The sequence below is a fragment of the Fistularia commersonii genome, chromosome 1 (assembly GCF_037954325.1).
Source record: "Fistularia commersonii isolate RoL2024-O1a breed Wild chromosome 1, RoL_Fcom_v1.0, whole genome shotgun sequence".
Lineage (NCBI taxonomy): Eukaryota > Metazoa > Chordata > Actinopteri > Syngnathiformes > Fistulariidae > Fistularia > Fistularia commersonii.
Genome location: NC_141284.1, coordinates 18,897,642 through 18,924,613, shown reverse-complemented (window position 1 = coordinate 18,924,613; position 26,972 = coordinate 18,897,642). Strand labels below are relative to the sequence as shown.

The window sequence follows — 26,972 nt, the reverse complement described above, 5'->3', positions numbered from 1 at the left end:
AAACGAGTCTCTGTGAAATCAGCAGCATATGGTTTTTCCGTCATTTTATTGAACTCTGATGTGAGTGTCTGGAAGAGATGCCATCTTAAAAGCAAGATGTTACAACAAAATTTTCATTCTTGGCCATTTATGATGCAACATGGATGTGCCTTTTACCCCAGACCATACAACAAACCTTATGGGCCCAGTAAAGTTCATGATCCCGGTGTCCAAAAGCTATTGATCCTTCTCAGAATTTCTTCTCAGTTAGACTTACGATAGACTTTTCCCATGTACACAATCCTAATTCCTAACTCCCTGGTCCACTGGATGGTGTCATGATTTCATTGTTTATTGTGTACCTTAGTTATGATTTTTTCATCATATTTGTCATTAAACATATGTTCTACCATCTGCACGGTCAAATGTTTGTGCGAAATCATGACTATCATTAGTTTAAATCAGCTTCATGCATTCTTGCATGGTATGTAATTCATCATTGTCAGAAATAGATATAGATAAATATTTTTTGTAAATTGAAAATAAATTAAATTCGTCATGTTGATAGAAAAATTACCAATTCATTAGCAAGCTGACTTTTTACGACATGCAACACTTTCCTCGGGGTTCACTAAAGTTTTTCTGATTTTGATTCTGATATCACCCCTCCAGAGTGTTATAATTACATTGAACGTTATCATAGGAAGCTCTGAACACCCCAAGCCTCAAACTTGTCAAGGAACACCACAGGAGTGACCGTCCCAGTGCAATATCTTAATGATTCTCTTTCCCTTGTTGTTAATTCTCTTGGTGCCCAGTTGTTGACCCTCCAGAAGACACTCTTCCATCAGGTGATTGGACCCTGTAAACCATGCAGTGACCCCAATTTGTCTGTCATGGACAAAGGTAGGACAGCAACCTTTTTTTAGCATGTCATGGATGTAGGTTTTTTTTTAACATTTTTTGCAATCTCATCCTTCATTCCGGTCCAGTCCTGACAACGCCAAGCAGTTGGAGTTTGGACAGCGGCAACAGAGAAGCACTCCCCTCACTCACTACTCATGTTGGTGGTGTCAGAGCACCGCCAGTCCCTCCACGCAATGCCGTTCCTGGTATGACTTCACAGATTTTGTTTAGCTGTTTTTCTGGTTGTGTATGCTTTTTGTTTCTTTTCTTTTGGGCTGGAATCTTCTTACCAAAGACATTTAACAATCAGATGTGTGTTCTCTCAGACACTCTCCTTTCTTGGGGCTTTGCGTCAGTCTAAATCAAGTTCCCTGAAATTTCATCAAAAGTTTCCATCCCTAAAAAAAACAGCCAGAGATATATATAAAATGATAAAATGACAATCAAGATCTGGGGCAACTTTTATTGAGTTTTAAACTGTTAAGATTATAGGATCTTTTCAAAAATACTTCAAACACATGCTTGATGTACCACTGGAGACAGTCCGCGTTTGATGCAGTTTTTTTTCTTACAAACAAGACATACAACAGAAACGGTTCCAGAAGAAGCTGATATTCCACCTAATGTCCACATCCTTTTATATCATAACCCCCTATGTCCCTCACATACAGGACTTCCCCTGTTTCCTGGCAATAGTGGAGTCAACAATGTTCTTTTTCTGAAGCCTTTGCAAGTCATGAATACACATTTTGGTAACAGCTCAGCAACTTTAAAATGCTTTCTTGATAGACCTTATTGAGTCCCCTGCCTGCAAGTTCATTTTCGGGTCACCCAGGGGTCACCTTACATGTGTATTCAATTGGTGTCACATAAATTTCTTAATGTTCTCTTAATGTCCTCCGCTGCTTCCTTTATTTTCAGAAGGGCTCTCCTGCACATTTAATGAACAAAACATTGCATTTTTTATCACGTATCCAACATGCTCTGACCTCACAATTTATTCAACATGTGTTAATGTTCACCACTTTTTCTCCTAACTGTGTAGGTGCATCCGATATGTGTTCGGTAGAACATGTGTTACATACGGAGGTAGAAACTAGTGTGTCACATGTGATTTATTCCTGGAATACACAAGTTAATATGTTTTAGTCAGAGCGGCGAATGACTGCTGGAAGCCAGGCGCCGACAACCGCTGTTGGTGCGCGAGGCTTGAGCAGTCAGTCACCCGCTGTTGTGTCACTACCAAGAACTACAACAGCGTCAATTCAAACATTTCCAGCATAGTGTGGGTGAGTGCCATCTGAAATCAAAACAAAAACAATATACGCACAAAACAAAAAATGTTGGGGGGTGTCTCCATATCCAACAATACCAATCCAATTATCAAAATAGTCCTGGGTGCCACACATGCATTATGGCCTTGACATGTCTCCATAAATCAGCATCGTGTTTATGCCTGTCATTGCCCCAGCAGTTACATATCCAGTATCATAAATCCAAACGGTGTGAATACTTAACAATCGTTTCAGGTCCTCAGTGAATTTTGTTTGTACATTTTATTATTCTTCCGTCTGCACACGGATGAATATTTCATCTTATAAGCTGGAACTGTCAGTGGATGCAAACTGAAAAAGATGAAGAGTTTTCCTGTCTTTTTTCCCAGTATGTTAGATGTGACATTTGTTTTGAATAAATAGTAAAAGGGACTTGCTGCACTGTGTAAGCTGCATAACCCTGTTGTGCTGAATCAGTGGATATCTTCCTTTTCCAGCTGAACAAATATGATAGCTTGCTCTGTGGCTGTATACTTTAGGTCACATGTGTCAAATGCACGTGTCTTCGGGCACAGGGATTGTTTGGAAAACATGGGCGCACATTTTGCTTTTGTTGGTCTGGTCACAGGAATTTTATTTTTTGATGGAAACCTACACGGAACGAGGAATCCGAGGTCTCACACCGCAACATTTCTATGACCAATAGCCTACTTAATTGTGCCATAACCACACCTTGACCATACCGTAAGCCTACTGTTGCTGCACGAAAGAACATCAATGAACAAAGAAGTGCACCCTAATCGGGACATGCATGTGAGTGTGAATGTTTTTTTTGTGTTCTTGCCTTTTCTAGCCAACCCACCACTACTGTCATGAAGGGATGAATGAACAACACATGTGGTGGTCAGCTGATTTACCATAATAATATTTGTATCATAATGTAGCTATAATTTAACTGTATTCTAAACCATAGTCATTTTGATTTCATATTATTATGATAAGGTAACATCTAATAATTTTAATGACAAACAACATACCGCAGTTCATTTTGTTTTCATCCATGAGGAAAGATTAATTAAAATGCCACATTTTATTAAATTTGAGACTTAATTAGGGATTTTACTTGTAAGATTTTGAAAATCTTGAATTATGTATCACTTGAAAACCATTCCTTACTTCCATGATTGTGGTCTGGACCCCAAAGACTTTTGAATTTCGCCTGGGATACTAGTGAAATCACAGCAGTGTAATCTTTAATAATAATGATAAAAATAATAGTATTTTTCCAAAGACAGTTTGACCCTGCCCCTTCCTGTATCCCATCCTCTTTTATCCTGCCCTTCTGTTGCCCCCCTCCTCTCTCTCTCTCCGACGGGGCTTGTTATCGGCCCTGCTGTGTTTCCCCTGTAGGCCAACACCTGTCAATGCACTTTGAGGTTTTCCAGCAGCAGGTCAGTGACCTCCCTCCAGCTCTCCCTGCGCGCTCCTTCAGAAAGGTACCCACCTTTTCCTTCTCCTCTCCTCCTCCTATGCCTCATTGTCCTCGCCGTGTGAATGAATGATTTTTTTTCCTTGGATACTTTTCATCACATTTATAGTAAATTTACTGATGGCATCAATATATGTGACAGTGGTATGCAGTGGTAAAAAAAAGCAAGGTTTTAAATTCCAAAAATATCAGTTTTGTATCAGCAATCTTTAAAAATAGGATCTTGAATTCACTGTTTGGAAAAACATTCAGACTGACATCCATTCAAGATTTTTTTGATCTTTTATTACAGATACAATTTTTACCAGTAGATTCTACTAACCTAATATCCCCAACCTACACTGAATATTAATGGCTACGTTTTTATCCATCCATCCATCCATCCATCCATCTTATGCCGCTTATCCTGCACTCAGGGTGGCGGGGGATGCTGGAGCCTATCCCAGTTGTCATCGGGCGAGAGTCGGGGTAAACCCTGGATTGGTCACCAGTCAATCGCAGGGCCACAAAAAGACAAACAACCATTCACTCACTCACCAATTAATCTGCTGCATGTTTTTGGACTGTGGGAGTAATCCCGAGAACCCGTCAGGAAACCCAAACAGACACGGGGAGTACATGTAAACTCCACATAGAATCGAACCAGGGTCCTTCATCTATGTTTTTATATTTGCCAGAAATGCACCATTTTCTGATCATTTGTGTTCCACGTTATATCTCACGACCTCTTTAAGCCAAGTGAAGTAAACTGAGATTGCAATATCGGATAAATTGCTCATTTATTTCTCACTTGTTGTATTTGTCTTGTGGTTTAGGGTTCAATCCCCTGCTCTTCTCTTTGGGGACAGGTTCAGATTCTCCATGTGATTTAAAGGGTTTATTTCAATGGAAGTTCTTGGCATTATTTACTTCCTTGCTCTGCTGCAGCAGTAGACCATGTTCAAACAGTTCAGCCAATTTGTTTTTGACAGTCTGCCTCAGGCTTGGGGTCACGTAGTCACAAGAGGTAAATGTATGGTGTCAAAACTAAATTGAGTATGTTGTATTTAGTGAATTCAAATGTTTCATGTTTTTGTTTAATTGAGACCATTGGGTTGTGAAATTTTAGTCACGGCTCATTTAATGTGAAACCCCATATGGTAACTTCAGACGTATCACTGTGATTTTAGTGTTTTTACTATCTAGAAAGGGAATTTACATCTTAAATCCTTGTCAAGATTCAATGTTATGAGCATCATCTCACATTTCCTTTAATATTTATGTATCATGTTCTCTTACTTTTCAGGTTTTTGCGTTTTTCTATTAACCCCTTGTTCATTTCGATTTTATTTTTGATAATAGAATCTCATCTACTTATTAAAAACCCTGTTCTCTCTCCCTCTCTCTTCAGCCCCTCCTCCATCCTATACCTGCCTTGCTCACCAATCCTCGCTACACAGTGGATGGCAGTAATCCTACCCTGTCCGGGAGCACCAGCTCTGGAGTCTCCTCGCTGAGTGACCCTGCGCCCTCCTCAGATGGCCCACCCACCCCGGAATCTCTTCCCAGCAGCTATGACAACCTGGACTACCAGCCCATCAGGTGCAATGTGTCTGAGCCTGAGGTCCTTGTTGAATGCGCATCGTACACCAGTCAATCTGCCCTGGTAGACGTCCAACAAGCCCCCCCCTATGCAATGTGGTTGGCCCCTGTCGGGTCCCAGCATGTTTATTACCAGCACGACCTCCAGCCTCACTACATACCCTACCTCCCGCCGCTGTACCAACTTCATGAGCCTCTGCCTAATCTACCTCCTACAGTCCCCCTTAAAGGTGGGAGTATCTCCAAAGATGGTCGGCCTGCCCCTCCCCTGCCCTTGCCCACCATCTCCCAGCCACTTATTTCTGCAGCGATGGATGAACAACCCAAGGTGATGTGGGGACATTGTCTCAGTAAGGAGTGAGGCTTTGACCAGGAACGAAGGTTTAAAAAAGGCATGTTGGAGTCTCAATGGTGTCTCAGTTTGACATTCTGTTCTGACTAACCGCAAAACGACAAGTACTTAGAGCCACATGACTCAGGAAAGATCAGGAGACTCAAAAAAATCTAAAGAACTAAATCCAATCCTTCAGTAAATTGAAGAATCGCATCATGCTCTTTTGAAGTTCCCTGCAGCAACTGCAGGCTTGGTCAAGTAAAAAGACTCTGAGTCAAAACAAATCCATTCCTCAATTGAAGAAGAGTACGCATTTCAACACAAACTGACTTGAAGAGGCCATTTTAATAAAAAGCATAATTATTTTTATTTTCCTTTACAACTATGAAAGGGATGTAGATACTGTACATATATAACTAATTGAATACTTAATTAATAATTGATTACCTTACTTTCGTTAAAAAAAAAAAATAGAATTAATTAAATTCAACAAAGCTTGAACATTTTTAGTGACATTAGGTCTGAAAATTGCTAAATAGGTAGATTTTGGAGAAAAATCTGCAAAAACTGACAGATACCAAGCAAAAGACGTTTTTGGATATTTTGGATAATAAACAAATGGTATAGGAATATTTAGTTATCCAATTATGAAAAAAATAGCTGAATTGTTATATACATTTTTCAGTTCATTCAAAGGGTACAGCAAAAAAAAAAGTTTCCTTTTTTTTTTATTGCTAATTAGGATGGAAGTGTGCTTAAGAATCAGTTTGGTTCACAAAATGTTTTTTTGCCATAGTATCTGGTTTGTTTTTGGCTTTTAGAAGAGGAGTACAGGTCACATTCAATATACTACTAATTCATTTTCTAGATCAATTTTAAAGTTTTCTAATGAGTGTAATTTAAAGATAAGATACATGGAAAAGACGATCTTACATTTTTCAAAATCTAGTCGAGGTTGTTCTTTATGAATCCGCAGAGGCTTTTCAAATATTTCTTGACCGATACTGCTCTGCTTGCACTACTGAGATGTCTTCATGAAAGCATTAGAAAGGAAAAGAGTTGCTCATAGTCATTTTTCGGTCCACCAGCTTTCTGTGCCAAGTAATAGGCCAACTTTTTGCTGATTTTGTTTTGACACCACTTTTCCTCACTTTCCTGGATAGCCCTGAAGATCCCTTGTCATCCAGGTCATGGTCCTCACCTATAAATCATGTCTGTGAGTTGACACGCTTTCATCATTGCAAAGTTAAGCCATTTCTTTGTAGCTAATACCTTAAACTCCCCACAATCAGCTCAAACGGAAAATGTATCTTGAATGAGAGGAGGTGTGTCTTCATGAAATCAAGCACGCTTCAATAATCAAAGTAATTTCAGATTAACCAAGTGATACATATGTGACTAATGAACTAAATCAGGGTTGTTTTTATTTGATTTACATGTTTACTGAAAGTTTTGTGGAAACTGGATGAAAATAGTTTAGCTGAAGAAATTTAAGTCCTGAAGACATTTCCATCTTCTGCTGTCAAACTTAACTCCAATCGTATGCTTGTGTTTTAAATGTTAGAATTATAGCTTTTTTCCGTCCTACATTGAACTGTTCATTGTGTGTCCTCCTCCTGCTGATGCACCAAATGTAGATGAAGTCACTGCTGAAAAAGTCTTCTACATTTCTATGTTCCTCAGCAATTATAATAAAAATGTTGTATATGTTCCTTTTCAAAGCTTTCCTGTTTTATGCTGAATCAAATTTCAAAGATTTTGCAGCCAGCTACAAGACAGAATATTTTCATTATCCATTTTCTGCTGCTTATTTAGGGTGGGATGAGGGGGGTAGTAGCCTAAGCAGAGAGTCCCAACGATTTGTCCAGTTCATCCAGGGGAATTCCAAGTCCAACTGAGAGACATTTTTCTTTCAGTGTGTTCTGGGCATACCCCGGGTCCTCCTCCCTGGACGAAAACCACATTGCTCCATCTGGTCCAACTATCTAACAAACCCACTTCTGCAGGACCCCTGAATAGACCTTACCAGGGATGTTGAGGAGTGTCATCCCCCTGTGGTTGGACCGCACCCTTCGATGCCCCTTCTTAAGAGAGATACTACCATCCCGGTATGCAAATCCAGAGGTACTGTCCTTGTAATGCTGCAGAGACATTTCAACCCAGACAGCTCCGCAAAACCCAGAGCCTTGAGGAACTCAGGGAAAATCTCATTCACCCCCAGGGCCCTGCCAGCAAGTAGCAAGTAGCCTCTCAGACTCACACACTAGCTTAGACTCCTTCCTCACCAGATAAGCGATGTCAAATATTTCGAGAGCACGCGTCTGCAGCCAAGTACTGGACTGGCATGGTCACAACTCTCGGCCACCACCCAGCTTATACTGCCTCCAGCCATCTTGGCCTTTCATATGAGTGACGACCTGTAGAAAGGGCGACCCACATTGTTGTTTTGGGCGGTGCCCATTGATGTAGGCCTGGCCACAAGGCGCTTGCGTTCAAAGCCCTTCCCCTGGCCTGACGGGACCATAGAAATACTACCAGTGGTTTTAAAATACAACATTAGTATTTATCATGGTCTTTGTCAATTGAGTGTGTCATGAAACTGTCTCAGTCTCACAAAAATATGCTAAAATACACAGAGAGAACTTTAACAATCAGAATTGCTTTCCCCACCAAGTAATTTTGGTGGATAAAGGAATTTGCTTAGGTTGACGGTGCTAAACATGTGACAAGCATTAAATAAGTGATGAATAAAAGTGGGCGATCGTGCAAGATCGTGCAAGGTAGTGCATTAGAGAGGTTGGTACAGTGTCAGTGGGGGACCAGACCATATTTATGAGGCAGGCTGCCGATGAGAAGAAACTGTTTTTGTGGCGGGTAGTTTTGGTCCCTGATAGACTGCAACCTTCTGCCAGAGGGAAGAGTTGGAAAAGTTCATGTTCTGGGCGAGAGGGGTCGCCCAGGATCTTGCCTGCACCCTTGCCGGTCCTGGAGGTGTGCAGGTCCTATAGAGAGGGGAGAGTATAGCCAGTCCCCCTTTTTGCAGAGTGGATGATATGCTGCAGTCTGCCCTTGTCTCTGGTGGTGGCGGCAGCGTACCAGATTCTGAATGGAACAGTCAAACTGGTTAAAAACAGACTTAAGTATGAGCACACTTCATTACAAATTTGTGCCAAAAAAACATTAGTTTGAAGTACCAATGTCAAAGGTTTATAAATGTTTGCAAATACAAATATGCTAGCAAGGATTAAGATACTCCCCACAAACAGATAAACTAACTCATAACTTTGTTTAATGGGAGACCAAACATGAGAACCTTGTGTTGGGCAGCAAACTGACCAGAAAAAGGTCAAGTAAGCGAGTATCCTGGTGCAATTGTGATCTATCGCAGATGTTTTTTTATTCTCCACTTATCAACAATTCTTTATTGTAAGTCATGAATGAAAATTATGTGATTTGAAATGTGTTCACGGGACATGGAAAGCTGGTTTGAAGCGTTACTAGGGTTTGGTTAAAAAACGAGTATCTCAAAGGAATGTTTATGGTGAATGTGTGATTATTAAGTTTGCAAGTTATGCATGTGTGAACATTAAGTTTACAACTTCTGCATGTTTACTTTTGTGCTGTGCAACTTTAAACTGAGGAGTTTTGGTTTGTCTAGTTTCCTAATTTATTTGCCACTTCTTTAATTCAATTTAATCAAAAATAGGCTCCAAAGTGTAAGAAAATCTTGTAGTGTGACAATATTCCCAGCCTACAGACAAAGTGAAAAGAAAATATGGGCTATGTTTTGTCACCATGAATGAACTATACAAGACTGGGATGGTCACATGTCACACATTCGCTATTTATTTTTTTCATTTTTACGTAAACAATCTTGTTACTCAAAATTCCTGGATCAATGTCTTTATTAGTTTTAATCTATCTGCAACTGTTTAAGGGTAAAATGTATATGATTGCTTTATCTCTTTGATCCATAGATTAACCAGTAAAAGAACTGATCACATAACAGTTTTTCATTCACCAATGAAATTGCGGCATTTCAGTGCATTTAAATGAAAATGTAAATTACAAACACTGATATACATTGTGGTTTACTTTGTGACAGAAAACTCCTTTTAGAACAAACAGGTTCATTCTACTGGATGATTAGCTTTCAGCTGGCTTTATTAATTTGAGTATATATCTCAGTGATCAACACAGTGAAGATGATGATGATGATGATGATACTTATTTAATGTGTATTAAAGTTGGTATATTGCACACACTGCGAGGCATCACTCTTGATCTGTCATGTCTGACTGAAACAAAATTTTCTCCTTTCAATGACCAGTTTAGACTCAGCCTTCATGCTACTCACAATTTCAACACTCTTTTATGGTTCTGTGAAGGTTTTCAAAAAAGTGATTTACCCGTTAAAGATTCTATTCGATATTCTGTTTCAATGTATTAAGTAGTCTATTTACAGAGAACTAGGAAACACATGCTCATATTTTACTTAAAAAGCAATTTCCAAGTACTACTCGTCTAACACCACTTAGAACTTAAATTCAGGCATTTCACGAAGTTATTAATTCTCTGTCTGTGAGTAAAAGCTTTCTGGCTTTACCTACATATAGCTTAAAGGAATCTGTTCTTGTGTATGATAGAATTGAGGTTTTAAATTGTTTTAGCAAGTATTAATTCTTCTGGCTCCTTGTTCGTCTCTGTGGGAGACGATCATAAATCTCCCAATGAGCACTGGTGTGTCTTTGAATTTTGTATCTTTCTCTGTATCTGTCACGCCCCTTCTTATTAATTATTGACATGAATGATCTGGATCTAAATGTGTCAGATGCTAACTTTAATTTTTAGAGGAGAGTAGAGGATAACGATAATGTTGTGGATCAACTCCTGTTCAGACCAAGTTAATCCTTGCTGAAAGCCTTAGTTGTTGTCCAGCACACATTACTCCCTCACTTTCAATCTGCATGTGGAGAAACCTGTGAAGAAAGAGGCCAAAATATGTTTTTTACTTCCAAAAAAAGGCTGTGTTATAGTTTCATCCATAAGACAATACTTGGATTATTGCCTGCCTACATTTGTATCTTGATTTTAAAGAGATTGCTGATCTTTACTCTGTAAGTTAACAAGGTCCTTTTTTGCTTTGTGTTCCGTCTGCTCATACTGATTTGGGTAAAATGGCTTTTGTCCATTCTGTACTTTCTGCATGGAATACATTGCAAAAAGAATGGAAATTGTTTTTCATTGATAGTCTTGCTTGCATTCTGTCCGATTTTGTCAATGTGTTTTGTGTTTGTTGCTGCCTATCTTGGCGAGGAGTCCCTTGAAAAGGAGGTTCTCAGTTTCGATGGGATTTTTCAAGGTAAAATAAAGTTTACACTAAAAAAAAAGACAAAAAAGCAGTTTCATTTGCATGAAAAACCTGAAAAGGTGGTCTGACTTAGCCCTAGGCAACAGCCAGTCCATGGACAACTTACTTAACTACTTGAGGGCTTTCAGGATCCCTCCTTGTTCTTTGCTCAAGACTGCTTCATACTCATGTGCCATGGTCTAGGTCGAGTTGAGGCTCCTCATTCTCGGAATGCGACATTTTCTTGTTTCACTGACAGAGAGTTGGCCCAACTGGATCCAGATGGCAGACTCTCCTCAGATGATGCAGACCACAGCGCTTTTAACATGTAAAAAGTATGAGATAGTCATAATCTACAGCCGCCTTAGTCCATCCAATGTCTTCTGGTTAAGTGACTTGAAGAACCTAGACATATTCTTTAGAAACATCCTCTCATTCCACACAGACACAGGTACCTATGTATGTCTTCCTTAAGGCTGACCTTACTATATTCATCCAGAATGACCTTGAAATGCTTCATGTGGCTCTTCAGTTGCCATTATCTGATATTCGTCTTTTGTGGCGCATAGCGCTCAAAACCTTTTTTCATTTGAAGCAAGTTTGCTCTGCAGCAGCTTAGGGGGAAGGTTGTTGGGGGTTAGCCAAGGAGACAACTGCATGTCTCATGGTAAGTCTTGTTGACTATCCTCATGGTAATACTTTCAACCACAACATGTTCGACAAGCCAAGATGTGGAAATCCCCAGTGCGCACAGTTACACTTCCTTTAAGAACATTGGCCAACTCCATGAGTAACATTTGGCCCTTTGTACTCATTTAATGTTGGCCTGCAAGATAGACACTTAGCTGCTCTTGGGATCTGCAGAGATTTCCACAAACACGTCTTTGTGTCCTTCAGGTCTTTCCTCCGTGCCACCAGTGCTACTGGGGTCTTTGTCAGAGAGTTCACACTCCGGAGGTTTTACGATCTTGAAGTGTTTTAATTTGCATTAGTCCCGGTCATAGAAATCCAACTTCCATTCGGATTCAGAATTTCAACCCTTTGACTGCCTGTTATATCACAAATTGCGAATTATTTAAAAAAAGGGAAGGAAAAAAAAACACAAAATGTAAGCAACTTTTTAAACAAATAATCCAAAGTTGTGCATTAAATATGACCAAACTGTTCGCCACTCAGACCAATTAAAAAGAGGTGAAATTGTGCAAGAATTTAAATATTTGTTTGAAAATCTGTATTGAGTTGACCAACATTTGTGAGAAAATCAGTACAAAATGAAATGAAATATAAAGAAATCAATGAACTTCCAATGGTGGGAAAAAAAAAATGAGTCATCACTGTTTTCCTGTGTCTCATGACTCAAGTCTCTGAAAAATGAAGGAGTATAAGTGTGACCTGAACTTATTTATTGTCTCTCTTCTGTGAAACCATCAGAGGCGCAAGTCTACACTTTGGTCACAGTGACCGGTTTATTTCAAATCAATGAAGGGTATTTACATCATTTGAAGCCCAAAAATGGTGTCAGCGAACCAAACTTATAGGTAGAACCCAAACCCTGGAGGATGTTTCACTTTGGTCAGGCGGGGTTGAAAACAGACAGAAACGGGACTTGAGTGTCGAATGGGTGTTGAATTGTGTTCGTTGAATAGACCGAAAGCGTGTATCACATCTCCTGCCACATGTGAACACCCCGGCAGCAGATTGGATCACAACTCTCAACAGAAAAGAGACCCGGACCAGGCAATGGTTTTCTAACCTTCCATTGTTTGACATTTGTGAATCCTTGCCAACAGTTTTTCCGGTATCCTGTTTTTGGCTGTTCGGACTCATGTCCTGCAGGGCGCGTTTGTAATCTGGCTATCCAAGTGTGCCTTTAAAGCAGCTGAAGCAAACCTGGGCTTCCCTATCTGGACTTCTTAACCCAGAAAAGTGGGTTCTCCTGATTTCGGTTTGTTAGGTTTTTCTCTGCAATTTGGCATGTTTGTGCGGGAAAATCTAAGTAAATCAGCATTTTGTGAATTTTCAAATATCTGCTAACAATTATGGCATGTGCAGTCACGAGTGGCTCATCTTGAATTTCAACAGATCTCCTTTGTCATATTTACTCACCTGCGTAAATACATTGAGTCTTCACCAGATGATTATGGATTTAAAGAACTGGGATATAAACCCACTGGGAGGGAATATGCATTTATTGGATACATTGTTAAGCAAGCTCTTAAAATGCAATTTTTTAGTCAACTCTTCATCATTCATTAGTCCCAACTGATTAAAGTTAGAAATATTTTAATGAGCAAGACGAAGCAACAGGAAATAAGATATTAGATACACAGATTGAAGTTAATGTTCAACCCGTTGTTGAACGATGTTGGCTCCTCTACAGAGGCCTTTTAATTCTTTTATTTAACCCTCATTTAATCAGGAAGTACCATCAGATAGATGTGTGTCTTACAGTGGTGACCAGCACAGGAAAGCTCCAACACTTCAGACAGGTAGTCCAAATAAACAAACCCATAAATGATAAACCAGTTTGAATAATGCAGTTAAATCTCTCATTCCGGGCTGCACCATAAGACGCTGCAGGTTAAAACTTAGCCAGTCTGAAAGAAAAAAATATTTGAGGTAATGACATGGCAGGAGAAAATCTTCAGACACTCCTGTCTGTTGTACATGAATGGACTTGTAATGGTCAAGAGGGTCAGCAGGCGTGAGCTTGTGTGTGGCTCTTGTATAAGAAGGGCAGCTAGCAGCAGGGAGTCCGTGTAGGTTTGGTGGGAGCAGAAGCCGTCAGGGGCTCCGGGGAGGGGAATATTCATCTCTCCCTCCCCTCCCTTTGTCTGGTCGTTTCAACGGTGGGGCGGGGAACCCTGTGCTCGTCCCGCCGTAGGGAAGTTCATCAACCTCCATTTACATTCAGAGGTTTTATCACAGATACTTGAACTGCACAACCACTCTTCAGGGTGAAAGAGGTTTTCCCAGGGTGCAAAGGTTATGAATGAGACCTTTGAAATAAAACCAGACTCCACGCAGATCTCAATAAATCAAAGATGTATTGGGATATTAAAACACCGTGCTGCTGAACTGCCTGCCAGAGAATTTTGCAAATTCAGATGTATCTCCATTATCATGAACACATACTACGTTTAATCCTATTCAGACTCTGCAAGACGAATCGCGGGCTTGCACTGGAACCCGGTCTTACAGAACCACAGCCCATGTGACCATCACAGGGCGTGTTGTGTTGGTGCGTTCGATTTGTATCTGCTTTTGTTGCTTAGACAACCTCAGTGATCTGGAAGAACTTGTTGCTGGCTGGTCTGCAGAGTTTTCCTCTATGTGGTTTGAGCAGCAAACTTGAACAAAAACCAAGCTTGGTTGGTTTTTGTTCAAGTCCTGAAAGAGAAGGAAGTAGGAGACATTTCAGGTGGCACAGAAACTTTACTTTGCTCTGGTATTTTGGCCAGGGGGCAAGGTTAGTGTAAATGGGTTAAACCTCAATACAACAGTCCCGGTGCTGAAATAAACCAAAAAACATCATATCAAAACTGATAAAGACTAATAAAGGGTGTAGACAGTGTCCCTTATCCCCTCAGTTGTTCATTATTGGAATTATGCCTTTTGCCATTGCTTTGAGGGAGCACACCAATATCATGGACATAAAGATTGGAGACCTTGACCACTGCATAGCTCTTTATTTAGATGATGCATCTGTCCCAACCCGTTCTGATATAACCGAAATAATTAATAATTTCTCTAGGTATAAAATTAACACATCAAAATCAATTATGATGCTCCTAAATGCAAAAGAGAGAACTACCCCACCAAACTTGTAACTGTTTGTGTCTGTTTTGTAGTGTACATAGAGGGGAATGCCTGGACAAGTTGAGAACTCTACCTCTGCAGTAGTGTTACGCATCACGCAGAAGTTGACATATTTTTGTCACAGTGTGGAGAATGTTTACATTTTGTTTCAAAACTTGAATATCAACAAATATATTGTAGAATTGGGATCTTGGCAAATAACTCCTTTGGCAGGTAAATGCACTCATGATGATTTATTATCATTTGTTACTGCCTATGATTTTGTGTAGGTTTAACCGGGATTCAGTTGCTGTCACAACAGATATATAGCAACACGTAACACTGTTGAAACGTTTGTAACAACCAGTTACAGCAAGACGTTGATTTAACCTCATAAACCTGCAGATTTGGGACTTGGTGGCCAAAAGATATGTGAATTAAAATCAGAGTGGAATACTCAAGTACTTCATACTTAATTTGGTGATACTGTAAAAACTGGACAGAGATTATTATATCTAATGGTTCCCATGGGAAAATGTAAGATCTTAAAAAAAATGATCACCTTTTTTTCTTTTGGACTGCAACTGACATCTATAATGTAACCTCTGACTAAAACTTTAGCCAAATATGAGACAGTAAATTACAGTTGAGAACCAAAAACAAGTCCCCTTAAAAATGGTCTGCTAATTAACAAAAGTGTTCACAACTGACTGACTTTATGGCTCCCGGTACATCATTTCATTTTGTATTTCTCCTACTGCATCTCCTTAAGTTGGTCTAAATAGCTCACTTTTGTACCCTATTGCATCAGAAAAGGACATTTCATTCTTCTAAGCCACTTCAGTGTGGGAGGCAATCTTGGCAGCCATTTCTCTGACACACCATTTGAGCACATCTATGTTTGACCAACCATTTTCTCATGGCTTCTTTGAGAATTGAAAAGGCAGGGCATTTTTAGCATTATTTGGATGTTAATGCCATTTGCAAAAGAGGTGAGAAGTGTAAAACCTTTCTGGAGTCACAGTCCTGCAAAGACAGCCATTTTGTCACAGAGGACAACATTTTGGCCACTGTTATAAAACCTTTTCTCTCCTTAATCTCCTGAAACATAGTGAAGTTTACGATGTATATTTTCTTTTTATGTTTCTCGTTTGCTTCTTATCTAGGAAAAGAACAATCATACAGTTCAGTGTTTGAGAACAAAAGGTATGAGCAAGAAAATATGAAATCTTGAAGGATTGTGTCACATCCTCCTCCCTTTCTCCTGCATCCGGTGAGAAGACAACATGGAAGTGACGTTACGCGCCCCGATTGGTTAGCTGGATATAACCTCGATGCTGATTGGTCGTGAGATTGCCGCTCCGGAGCATATTTTGAAAATAAATACGAGAAGAGTCAGTTGTTCTCAGAATCCAGTGGTTGTCAGAGTGGGTGTACACAGTACAGCAGCTCTCTGACGGCCGCACAATGGTTTAACTTTTTATTTATTTTAGCGTAGAATCAAACATTGACTCCACACGGGGCCATCGAGACTTACCAGAAAAACCAAACATTGACTCCTCGCGGGGTCACCGGGACGTTTCTAAACGTTTCGGGTTGCACGTTTGGAAATGCACGTTTGGAAAAGCTAGCGCTGCTATGCGGTTAGCTCCCTGCTCAGACTGAATTCACGCCGTCCTACTCTTCGGACCTCCTTATCCAAGCGAAGCAATACCGGTTCGGGGATTCAACACAAACCCTTTACTACGAAATGGAGTCTCTCGACGTTTACGGCACCGACAGCCCCGTGAAAACTGGGTTAAGAAGCAGGCCAGAAAACATCCCCGGGCTTTCTTCACAGTCTTTGCCGGAGCTGATAACCAAGGTGCCGCACTGCAAGAATCTCATTTCCCCCGGACCCGCTACCGTTTTGTCCCCTGTCACCAATCTGACAGTGGATTTGAACAATTTAGCCGGACTCGGAAGGTATTTCTTGCTTGAAGTTTTTACTTTTTGCTTTCTCACTGTAATGCAAGTGTACCAAAAAACAAACAAACAAGTCTTCGATTACTAGCTTACTGGCGTTTGGATATCAGTGCTCACACGTTTTACACTCCCTCCCCAGCTTGTCCACCCAAAGTGAAACACCGAAAAGAGGAAAACGCGTGACCCTAGAGAAAGCTTCTTCCTTCGCCTCTGACGTCTCCTCTGATGCCGGTGAGTCTCCACCAAACTTTTTGTCTGTCTAATTGCGGTTGATGCTCTTGGGCTACAAGTATATCTGTCACCGATCTTTACCATGATGCGGATTAATGTCCTGTGACCCGCTATTGTTTGCGTCTGCCTTATTGCTCAATTTTTTTAAAAAATTTAATCGGATACGGTTATGAAAACCCAATCATTAGAGATGGCAATTTATTCTAATGTGATTTTTGTAATTAAAGTTTTTGAGCTTGAATTAAGATAATCAGAATTCGAATCAGAAGAAACTGGTATTTGTCCCTTAGGGGCAATTGGGGGGCACATGTGGTAGCAGTATCAAAGTTAATACACATCACATGCAAGTATTTCTATGTGGTTTTACTAGCGGTCAGAGTAAAGATCATTCAAGGTTTTAGGCTACTGTCAATTTTAATGTACTTACAGGTAATTGTGTTGAGTTGTCCAAACAGGACCAGATCTCTTTCCTCGTGTCTGAAGCACCGGCACCTTTTACTGATGCTTGATGCTTATCTTTGCCTCCAGGCCTCGGCTCAGAGCTCTCTAGCCCCTTGGACGGTCTGGAAATTGAGCACACGTAAGTTGCGGTGTCAACCTCGCATCTGTTCTAATCAATCAGCCACTCCATCTGTTTTTCCATCCACCCACCCCCCATCATTGGGGTTTAGCTGAACCAAGTACAGATTCTAATCTGTGGGATTATTGTTTATATGGTTAGCTTTCAAATAAAAACAAACACTCTTGATTTGAACCCAGATTTTCTGATTAGTAAGATCGACTTTCTTGCGTTTCCAAGTTTTAAGTGAAATATGCGACATGTGGTCCTGGTCACATGATGTTGATCTGTATTTAAACCATTTTCTTTGGTTGGTTTATGGGGTATAATGTATTATCCTTCACTGTTTTTCTAGCAGTGTTTTCAAAAATAAAAAATGCAAGAAATTGCTGCAGCAAAATAACTGTCAAGCAAGAATAATATGTATGTAAGCAAGAAATTGTATTGGAGATTTTTCTGAAGAAACAGTCATTGAAACTCTTCTGAGCAAAACCTTAAAGGGGAATGTATTTTTTTTTTCTTTTGCCGTAAGTGTTGCAAGAAAGATTTTTTTTAACAGAGGAAGTGATCCTCAATACTTGATGCTTATTGTACTTTGAGGGTGTTGGTGTAACTGTTGTTATCTGATCCTGGGTGGCCCACAATGCCCTCAGATGGGTGAGTCTCTGCAGACATCTGCTGCCGGCTGATGTGTGAGTTCCTTTACACCAGCATTTGGTCTCCAAAACCTCATTCACCTCCTATACAGCTGTTGTGGTTGCTAGGAGTCTCTCGGGTCAGGGGGTGGTTCTGGTGGGGCCTTTGCCCCCCACCCCCCGTGTGGCTGAGTTCATTGATAGCCAACCCCCTCTGGTTTTTGGCACACTCTTCCGATGCAGTGTTATTTCAATGAGGAAAAAGGAGGGCTGGAGTTTTTTTTCTGTCTGGGCTATTGAAATTGGGGCACCCCGGAGGACGGCCGCTTTCCCCCTCTGTGGACTCCAATGAATGGGACACACTCCCCCTCTACAAACAAAGGGAGGCCTTGTAGAAAAGAGGGTTGGCAGCATTGGCTCGAGCAGGCATATGGTAGGTTAGCTGATCGCTGTACCCCCCTATCCCCCAGACCCTCCTGCCCCTCAGCCCCACGTTTGCCTGACATTAGACTCGCTTTGCATACAGGTGGGCACAACTCCAAATGCACAGACCACCTCAAGCCTCTTTGCATTCAGCAGACTTTCTCTGTTCCCAGCCATTCCTTCTGCTTTTCAATAGAGCCCCAGGCCCTTGGTGGTTTAATGACAAAGGTGTTTGAACCTGATTGTCAGGCCTTCAAAACTTTGCAGCATTTTTTCCTCTAATGTTGAACTGTCCTTCCAACTTCACAGATTTGAAAAGGCAATTGAGGAATCCAGCAAAATTGTCAAAGGGTAAGCTGATTTGTGTCAATAACCAGAAATTAATCTGTGCCCCCCCCCCCCACACACACACACACATACACTGAACTCCCTCCTCCCCAATAAAAACACCTGTCTGTTGTCTATTTCTCTTTCTGTTCACACTAAACCCCTCTTTCTCCTGTACAATCCTTATAGGAAAATGCCAATTCGGAGAATAAGCTCCTTACCAGTAAGCACATTCTTGTTATTTGCCTAATTTTGGGGGCTAAATTCAGTTGGTCAGGTACCATTTTGGGGTATCAGTTTGTGAACATTCTTGTTACCAATATATTTTCATGTACTTCGTCACTCACTGAGTTATTTTTCTGTTAAATCATTTTTAACATGTTCATCGGTGCTAGGTGTTTTTTTTTTTTTTTTCTTCTTGTGCTCCTTCCCCACCATCACAGCCTGGTGGTTCTTGGCAGCTGGTTTTCACTCGAGCACAACCTCCTTGTCTTTGCAGCCCCAGCTCCTGTGTTTCAGTCCAATCTTGAAAGGACAAGAAGAAAACTCTCATCGTTATGGATTATTTGCTTCCAAACCCTCCAAGACATCGTCCTCATCTCAAGGCCCCAACAAGGAGAACGTGCCAGAGGTCAGTCCAGGTTTTGCCCTCTTCAAGATGCCATTCATGCCAAAAGAAGGGTTCTCCGTTTGATTTCAGAAACCGAATCAGTGTGATGTTTCCAAAGCAATGATTTCAAAAAGTTTTGTTAAAAAGGGGGTGAAATGGATGATTTGGTAGTTGTGCTGTAATGTGGCTTGGGGTTAAAGAGTTTTTAAAAGACACTCACCACACGAGGAGTCTTGTCCTCTTCAAATCAGCAGCCATTGACTTTTTTTTCCCCCTGAAAAGCTTTTTGAGAGGGCAGGAGTGTCAATTTATAATCTATTAAAAAATAAATCTTTCCTTACAGGAGGGCTTTGAATTCAAGAAACCGACCAGGTCAGTGTCACGAAGTCGTCTGGGCTCCTTCAACTCAGGACACTCGAGGGATGCGTTTTCCCACCGCCCCAGCTCTGCACCAGCCCTCATGGTATGTGTGTGTGTGTATATGTGTTTTTATGCGGGGTGTGCACCTGTCCCACTGGAGCTCTACCTGTGTGTGCAATTGAGTAAATTCCATCTATTTTTATCATTGAAAGGGAGGTCATACCTGACAACTTGCGAAAGTGTACCTTGTAAAACTTCTGCCAGATGGTTCATGACGGATGTGGGATTTTTGTTATTTTTGGTATGTCTTGAAATCAATACAGCAGTTTTGAGACAGATGTTAAAATGATGGGATTGTATGAATAGATGGAATTCCAGGCAGTAGATTAGTCAGGTGCGGGGAAGGAGAGTGGTTAAAAACAAATTTTTCTATTTGGTGAAGGATAAGACGACACGCAAGAATACTATGAACAAAGAACTTGTTAAATTGTGAGATTTATTTATTTATAATTCTTAAATTGGCTGTGTGGGTGCACATGCAGAGAGTTCAAAAATATGATACATGATTTTGGCTTGCGGAGAAGACCTTTTTATTAATCTTATTTCTGACAATGTACCCAAAGAGAGAGAAGAGGAATCATTGCTTTCAGTTAATTGCACTCAAAGCAACTATCCTTGTGTTTTCTTGCTGCCAGTTTTCTCCTCCTCCAGTGCAACATTTGGAGTTAGACTCCAGCCCTCTGCTACTCCGGCAGTTCTCCCTCACTGCCTCTCCAAACAATGAAGATGAAGATGACGGCTTCATGGATGTGCTGGACGATGACACCATAGTGAGGAGCTTTTAACTTCTTTTATAACGCTGGCTAATTGTAGAGGATGAAATGTTATCAGTGGCAGTTGGTTTCAATTTATTTCCCATTCACTGCATGTGGCAGCCATTTCCTCCTCTTCATTAAGTAAATATTTTCTTTACAATCTTTAATATTGCTTACGTACAGAAAAATCATCTGTAAGAAAAAGACCTTGCTTAAAGTTGCAATTAGCTCACGACTGAATCATTGTCTAACTTTCAGTGTGATTCCAACATCCCAACGGGAATGAGCAGTCTGCTGACCGCCCCACTGGTGGCCGACTGTGTCCAAGAAAATTCCGTAAGTACTTGTAAAAACACGAATCCCCACCAACATGGTCTTGTGTTGTTGGAAAACATAATTTAATTTAAAGAATAACTATTAAGTGTTTTAGGTGAAGGTAACCAAAGTGACAGAATTTTTGCGGTCCCTCAGCCATTGACTCACTGTCGGCCCCGGAGCCTGTTCCCCTCGCCCTCCATGCCGAGCCCGATGGCCCGCCTCTCATTGAAGAGATCCGACTGCCCCAGAGACGAAAACACGCCGGTCCGGGTGAAAAGACGACGCAGCCTGGCTGGAACGAATGTCACCGGACCAGAGCAGGACCCAGAATCCCCCAGGCTGGTGAGACCTCCTGGACATTCTTTTTTTTTTTTTTTCTTTTTGGGTTTCAGTGGTAGGGATAAATTTGCCACTTGATTGTTCAACTGTGTTGAGTTATCTCCCCGACTGCCTCCTCAAGTGTTGTTGTTGTTCTGTGTGTTTTTTTTTTTTTTTTTCTTTCTTTAATTTTTTTTCCTCTTCTCCCCCCTCTATGTGACTGGATCCCAGAGCTGTTCCCTGCTGCAGAGGTCAAAGTCCTTCTGTCAGACCGAAATTGAGAAGCTGCTAGACAGCGAGGATGGCTCCGCTGAGCTAATTGGTGATTTTACTAAGGTGAGGCGTCACTTCACTGCCACCCAGTAATGTACAGAATCACGTCTAATCTCTGTTTTGTTTTTCCTTTTTTCTTCTCCACAGCCCTTTGTCTTGCCAACTGTGGTGGGCAAACACCAAAACCTCAAATACATTACCTCAGACGTGGTGAGTGAAGAGGGACTCAACAACTGCAGTTTGACAGTTTAAATCTGGAGCAGTCAAATCCAGTCCACAGGTTTTTTTTTGCTACCAAAGCTCATCAGACTCAACACTGTCCTGTGCTGCTGTCAGATGGTGAAGGCGCTGGACGGCCAGTACAACAAGCTGGTGGAGCGAGTCATCGTCATCGACTGCCGCTATCCTTATGAGTTTGAAGGAGGACACATCCAGGTGAGCGTCCTTGGTTTTCAACAGCAAAAATTGAACTTCTGCTGGGGTCTCCCAAGTCTTAGGAAACATTTTCCAACCACGGAAAATAAGACAATCTTGTTTTCCTTTCGACTATTCCTTTCAGGGTTTGCCACACCGAATCAACCTCCTACAAATCAATCTGACTTCTCTGACCTTATCTCAAGCTGACATGTGCTGTCCCTTCATCTCTGCTACTTCCGTCTCGGCTTCCTGACTTTTCCTCAACGCCACTGTCTAAACCAAACAGCATTGCTGGTCTAGCCACTGTCTTGTATACTCTTTCTTTCATTTTGGCTGATATTCTTTTATCACACATCACAACTCTTCTCCACTCCAACCTGTATTCTGCCTTCCTGCAGCTAACCTTCATTCCTCTCCTTTCACGGGCATACTTCCATCTGTTGGGATTATCCTCCACCTGCTCCCTGTCTCGAGCCTCTAGATGTATTCACTGTTAAACACACGTCAACCAAAATATAAAGATACTGTCTCTAAACTAGCAGACTATTATATCTATTTGTCTTTTATACCAACTGGTCCTTAAACCAGTCCTGGAAAATTATCTTTAAGAATGAGAAACTGCTTCACAGTGGCGGAACATACATGTTTTGTGTTTGACACTTTTTTTCCTCCCCCCCTTGCTCCTGTTCCTAAGCCGTTGTTCCAATCCTCAGAGTGCCCTGAACCTCTACCAGGAGAACCAGGTCGAGGACTTCCTCCTCAAGAACCCCATCGTCCCCGCCTGCCCGGAAAAGCGCGTCATCGTTATCTTCCACTGTGAGTTCTCATCAGAGCGTGGCCCCCGGATGTGCCAGTTCGTCCGTGAGCGGGACCGCGCCATGAACGAGTACCCTAACCTCTGCTACCCCGAGCTCTACATCCTTAAGGGCGGATATAAGGAATTCTTTCCCCAGTTCAAGGTCAGTTCCAGGCCCTGCCTGCTGGTAGCTTTGACACCTGGAGAGGTTGTGACTGCAGTGTTTGTGTAGCAACTTCTCCAGTGGCTCAGTTCCACCTTGGGTTTTCAGATGCTACTTCTTTACCAAAATCAACTCCTCCAGTGTCAGGCTAAACTATTGTTGTGATTTTGTGAAGTTCAAACTGACCCTTAATTATGCTTTTCTCCATGAGAGATGGGAATGTTCTCGTGGCCTTAAAGGTCATGGATGTATTGATCACTCTTTTTTTATATTGTTACAACTTTAAAATGGAATTACACCATTTTCCTTGTTTTGGGGAGATCCGCTGACTATTGTGAAGGGAAAACTCAATTTTGGCCAGGAGTTTAACCCCCTTCCCCCACAGGTTCCTTTTTTTTTTTCAAATGGGAGACTGGATAAATAAATCCCAGTTACATGCATACATTTTCCATATTGGCCCCTTTGTCAAATGGAGATTTGAATTATCAAGCAGATATTGAATTTAAATGAGTGGGACAGACTGATGTGCACGGAGGCAGTAGATGGAGACTGACGGTGGAGCTTCAGTATGGGTGAGTTAATCTCCTGTGTGTGTGTGCTTTCTCTCTGCAGTCACTGTGTGAACCCCAGAACTATCGTCCAATGCACCATGAGGATTACAAGGAAGACCTGAGGAAATGCCGTTTGAGGGGTCGCACCTGGGCCGGTGAACGCAGCAAGAGACAAATGTACAACCTCCTGAAGAAGCAGTGAGCAACCCCCACTAAGTCTTCTCTGCCTCTCCAGTCCTGCGCCTGATATACACTCCCTATACGTACACACATGCACACATGCACACACCTCCCCTCCCACAAAGAGCGGTCAACTGCCTCTGCTGTTTTTAACTATGGCAAAAAGAATTTTTTCAGGTTTTAAAGAGTTGATTTTGACGATGTGAAGCAATACAATGGATTTGAAAACCACTGGGACCCTTTTACTAACAGTTACTGCCCAAGTGACCCAACCAAATGTCACGCTACACTTGCTGCTTGCTCGTTTAGTTTGTTGAGCTGCTCATTAAAGATTTAATGTTTGGATAAAAACAGATTTGCTATTGCTTTTCTTTTTGCTTTAACAAAGATTATTTCTGTGGGTGGCTGTTTTTTGAAATATTTCCTGTTTCTTGCCTTTTTTTTTTTTGTAAATTTAGCATTTTTTTCATCCTCTCTCAGAAATTCTAATGGAAATCTTAAATTATTTGACAAAGCAAAAAAACAAGGGTTTCATGGTAACACTGTTGGATTAAAATGTATAATTTGAACAAACAGGAAATATCTGGGTGGAGTGAGAAGCATGGAATATCTGAGGTGAAAGTTGCAACTAAGTCAAATTTAAAGGGAAGTTGTTTCTCAGAATATCTGTGTCGGAGCAACAGGAACTTGAGGTGGTTACAGATCTGTGACATTTGAAACCTACTCAACTCAAAACACACCCTTGTTATTTCCCTTTTGCTGTTTAGAAACTGTGATCCAGTGTCTAGGAAATTAAATTAACTGTTATTACCTGTCTTATCCCATGATGAGTTCCATAGTTTTTAAAACTTGTTTTAACCAAACATTTTATCATAAGATACCAGTTTGTTTGAAAATTCAATAAAAAAAACCGGTGAAACAATATATTTCTGTAAAATTCATCCATACCAACCAACCTTTTGCTGTAAATAAAATAAGAAATCAAGCCAATTTCATCTCACAATCTTGATTTTGTTCTGGCCCCAATTCCAAGATTCAAATTTCTTTCCTCAGTTGTGAAATATAAACTATGCCAGAACAGCCTTTAGAGGATTAAAAGTTAAGAAAAATTTGGATAAAATAAGTGAAGAGAAAGAATGATGAACCACTCTTCTACCACCACATGTCCCAGTGCACTGTGGACAGCAAAGTAAGAATGTCACTGTACAGGGAAACTCATTTCTGCACTCCACATGTGACATATATCAATATGTAAGTGCACAAAATGGATACTTTTTGCTAAATAGTTCCATCACACAAAGGGCTAATAATAGGAGGAGCAGCTGACAGTTTGGCCAGCAGACAGGCTGAGCCCTGTTCAGTTCAAATTTTCCCTCTTTCTGAACATGGGAGGGGCCTCTGCAGCAACACACACAGTCCCAGTGGAGAGGAGGAGCTGTGCAACATGTGCTGTCAGGAAGCCAACACTTGTGTTATGAGAGAGAAAAAACAGAGTGCTCCACGTGCCTTGCACACGTGACAATAGTTTCTGAGACCAGACCTGACCGCCGGACCCCATCACGCACTTGGCCCTGCAGCAGCTGCAGGGTCTCTGAGAGGTGTCCAGGAAGTGAACTCTGCAAGCTGATTTACAGCCAGTTGACTACAGCTGAGGTGTATTGGAAAGCTCAGGCAGCCCCAGGAAAAGAGAGCAAGGCAGAATCTGAATGAACTCCAGAGTTCCAAGCAGTCTGGGGGAAAAAAAAATCCCCACAAAACATTTAATTCTTCCCACCCTAAAAGAACCAGTCCTTGACTGGTGTTTGGATTCCAAACTCAACCACTTCAAAAGGCTTGTTTTTCTGTTTTTTTTTTCAAGTTTTATTTCACTACACAACACTGCTTTTTTAAATTCTCTTGTAAATACTTACATTTTTTCAGGTCATTGCACCTGCTTTTTTCAGGTTCAATTGTTAAAAAATATTTGGGCAACATATTTTGGGGGTGGATATTTCTAATAACTTTGCTGACCTATTTGTTTAAAAGAATGCAACCAATTTCAGATCATTTCTGACTGATAACCAAGGAACTTCACACTTATTCAAAAAAACAGTCATCTATATAAGATAAAATAGTGCTTTGTTGATCCCCATAGGGGAAATTCATTGTCACAGCAGTGCAACATTAACCATATCAATTTAAATATAAAATAGAAGGGGTATAAATTGAAGAAATAAGTGACAACAATAAAAGCATGGATAAAAATAGGTAACAGAATGAGGAAAAAAAGCAAAACAAGGGAAAATTGGATAAGCAGGGAGATAATTGGAGTGATAACCACAATGATAAAAGAAATAGGAATTGAAATATACATCCTTTGGAAATATTCTCAAATATTTTAATTTGAATGTTTTCATGACCATATGATTAATACAAAAAAAACAACTAACCACCCCACAGTTCCCACCCTCAGTTTCCATCAACACACACACCCGTCCTGTTTGACGCCACACCCTGTGAGCTGGAGGCCGCCGTCGAGACAAATATGACCTGAGCCGTGAAGCGACGCTGCGGATTTATGCGGGTGGCGGGGCTTCCTCTTTGGGATTATACTAATTGAACAGGAGTGGGGGGGGGGGTCTGGCCTCTGCTCACCTCGCGTCCGTTAGACACACACACACAAAAACACTAAACCTCCCCCGGCAGAATTCGCTGACAAAAAACATATTTGTGTTCGCCCTTATTTCAAAACGCCGCGCTGCGCCGTCATTGGCCGACGCGCCTGGTGCACCCCCCCTCCCCCCACGCCTATTTCCGCGTCCTGCCGCTTTTTTTGAGGGGGGGGAGGGAGGTTAAGTCAGCTGGCTTGTGTCGTCACGTGGGAAACGTGGGAAACGTGACCAGCGAAGGGCTCACTCAGGGACGCCCGACCTTTCAAAATAAACGCTCCACGTATTTCTTCATTCGCGCGTTTTTTCTTAGATTTTTTTCCCCCCACTTTGCTTTCGACGACAGTGTAAAGTAACAGCAAGTTTAAGCTTGATACGTCACCGGGGCGTCGAGTCGAGGATGAACTGTGAGGCTACTCATTTTATGACTAGAAGTTTACACGAGGACGCACACGTGAAAAATGTTCGAGTGCTCTTAATTCACAAGTACTTAAACGCAACAACCTAAACAAACTATATGGGACAGATATTTTGATTTATTCCTAGCTAATGTTATTTTCTAATCGCAACTTTTTGTCAAGTTTCTGCTTTACATTGATGGTCATTTAATCATATGCCATTTTGAACACTAATACATAATTTTCATTGATACCTAATTTAAGGGGGTATATT

The 26,972-nt window shown here is 41.1% G+C and overlaps 2 protein-coding genes across 10 annotated transcripts in view; both read left to right on the top strand.

The window, feature by feature from the left end:
- LOC147237688 (dedicator of cytokinesis protein 3-like) overlaps positions 1-7,284 on the top strand; it is a 59,980-nt gene extending 52,696 nt beyond the window's left edge. For 5 of the 8 annotated variants that reach the window (XM_086152541.1, XM_086152549.1, XM_086152532.1 and 2 more), the window contains 4 exons: positions 798-885; positions 972-1,091; positions 3,570-3,655; positions 5,039-7,284. In XM_086152541.1, coding sequence (XP_086008667.1) covers positions 798-885; positions 972-1,091; positions 3,570-3,655; positions 5,039-5,590 — 846 coding nt within the window. In that variant the 3' untranslated portion in view covers positions 5,591-7,284. The other 3 variants (XR_015106611.1, XM_086152591.1, XM_086152577.1) reach the window with 3 other exon arrangements.
- An 8,835-nt stretch (positions 7,285-16,119) lies between these two features.
- Positions 16,120-24,574, top strand: cdc25b (cell division cycle 25B). 2 transcript variants are annotated; one of them, XR_015106607.1, is made up of 15 exons: positions 16,120-16,676; positions 16,816-16,907; positions 17,436-17,487; positions 18,834-18,875; positions 19,041-19,074; positions 19,351-19,482; positions 19,805-19,924; positions 20,517-20,651; positions 20,895-20,972; positions 21,108-21,296; positions 21,504-21,608; positions 21,693-21,755; positions 21,882-21,980; positions 22,657-22,921; positions 23,534-24,574. XR_015106607.1 is itself a non-coding variant. In XM_086152516.1 (15 exons), the coding sequence occupies exons 1-15, from the start codon at positions 16,462-16,464 to the stop codon at positions 23,672-23,674; spliced, it is 1,743 nt and encodes a 580-aa protein (XP_086008642.1). In that variant the 5' UTR covers positions 16,120-16,461; the 3' UTR covers positions 23,675-24,574. The 2 variants fall into 2 exon arrangements, 1 of the variants encoding a protein (XP_086008642.1); XM_086152516.1 differs by having other exon boundaries at positions 22,676-22,921.
- The last annotated feature ends 2,398 nt before the right edge of the window (positions 24,575-26,972 follow it).

Coding starts and splice junctions, on each gene's coding strand:
- cdc25b (XM_086152516.1), top strand. CDS start 16,462: ATGGAGTCTCTCGACGTTTACGGCACCGACAGCCCCGTGAAAACTGGG. Junction 20,652..20,894: donor TGCTGGACGATGACACCATA/GTGAGGAGCTTT, acceptor TCTAACTTTCAG/TGTGATTCCAACATCCCAAC. Junction 21,981..22,675: donor TTGAAGGAGGACACATCCAG/GTGAGCGTCCTT, acceptor TCCAATCCTCAG/AGTGCCCTGAACCTCTACCA.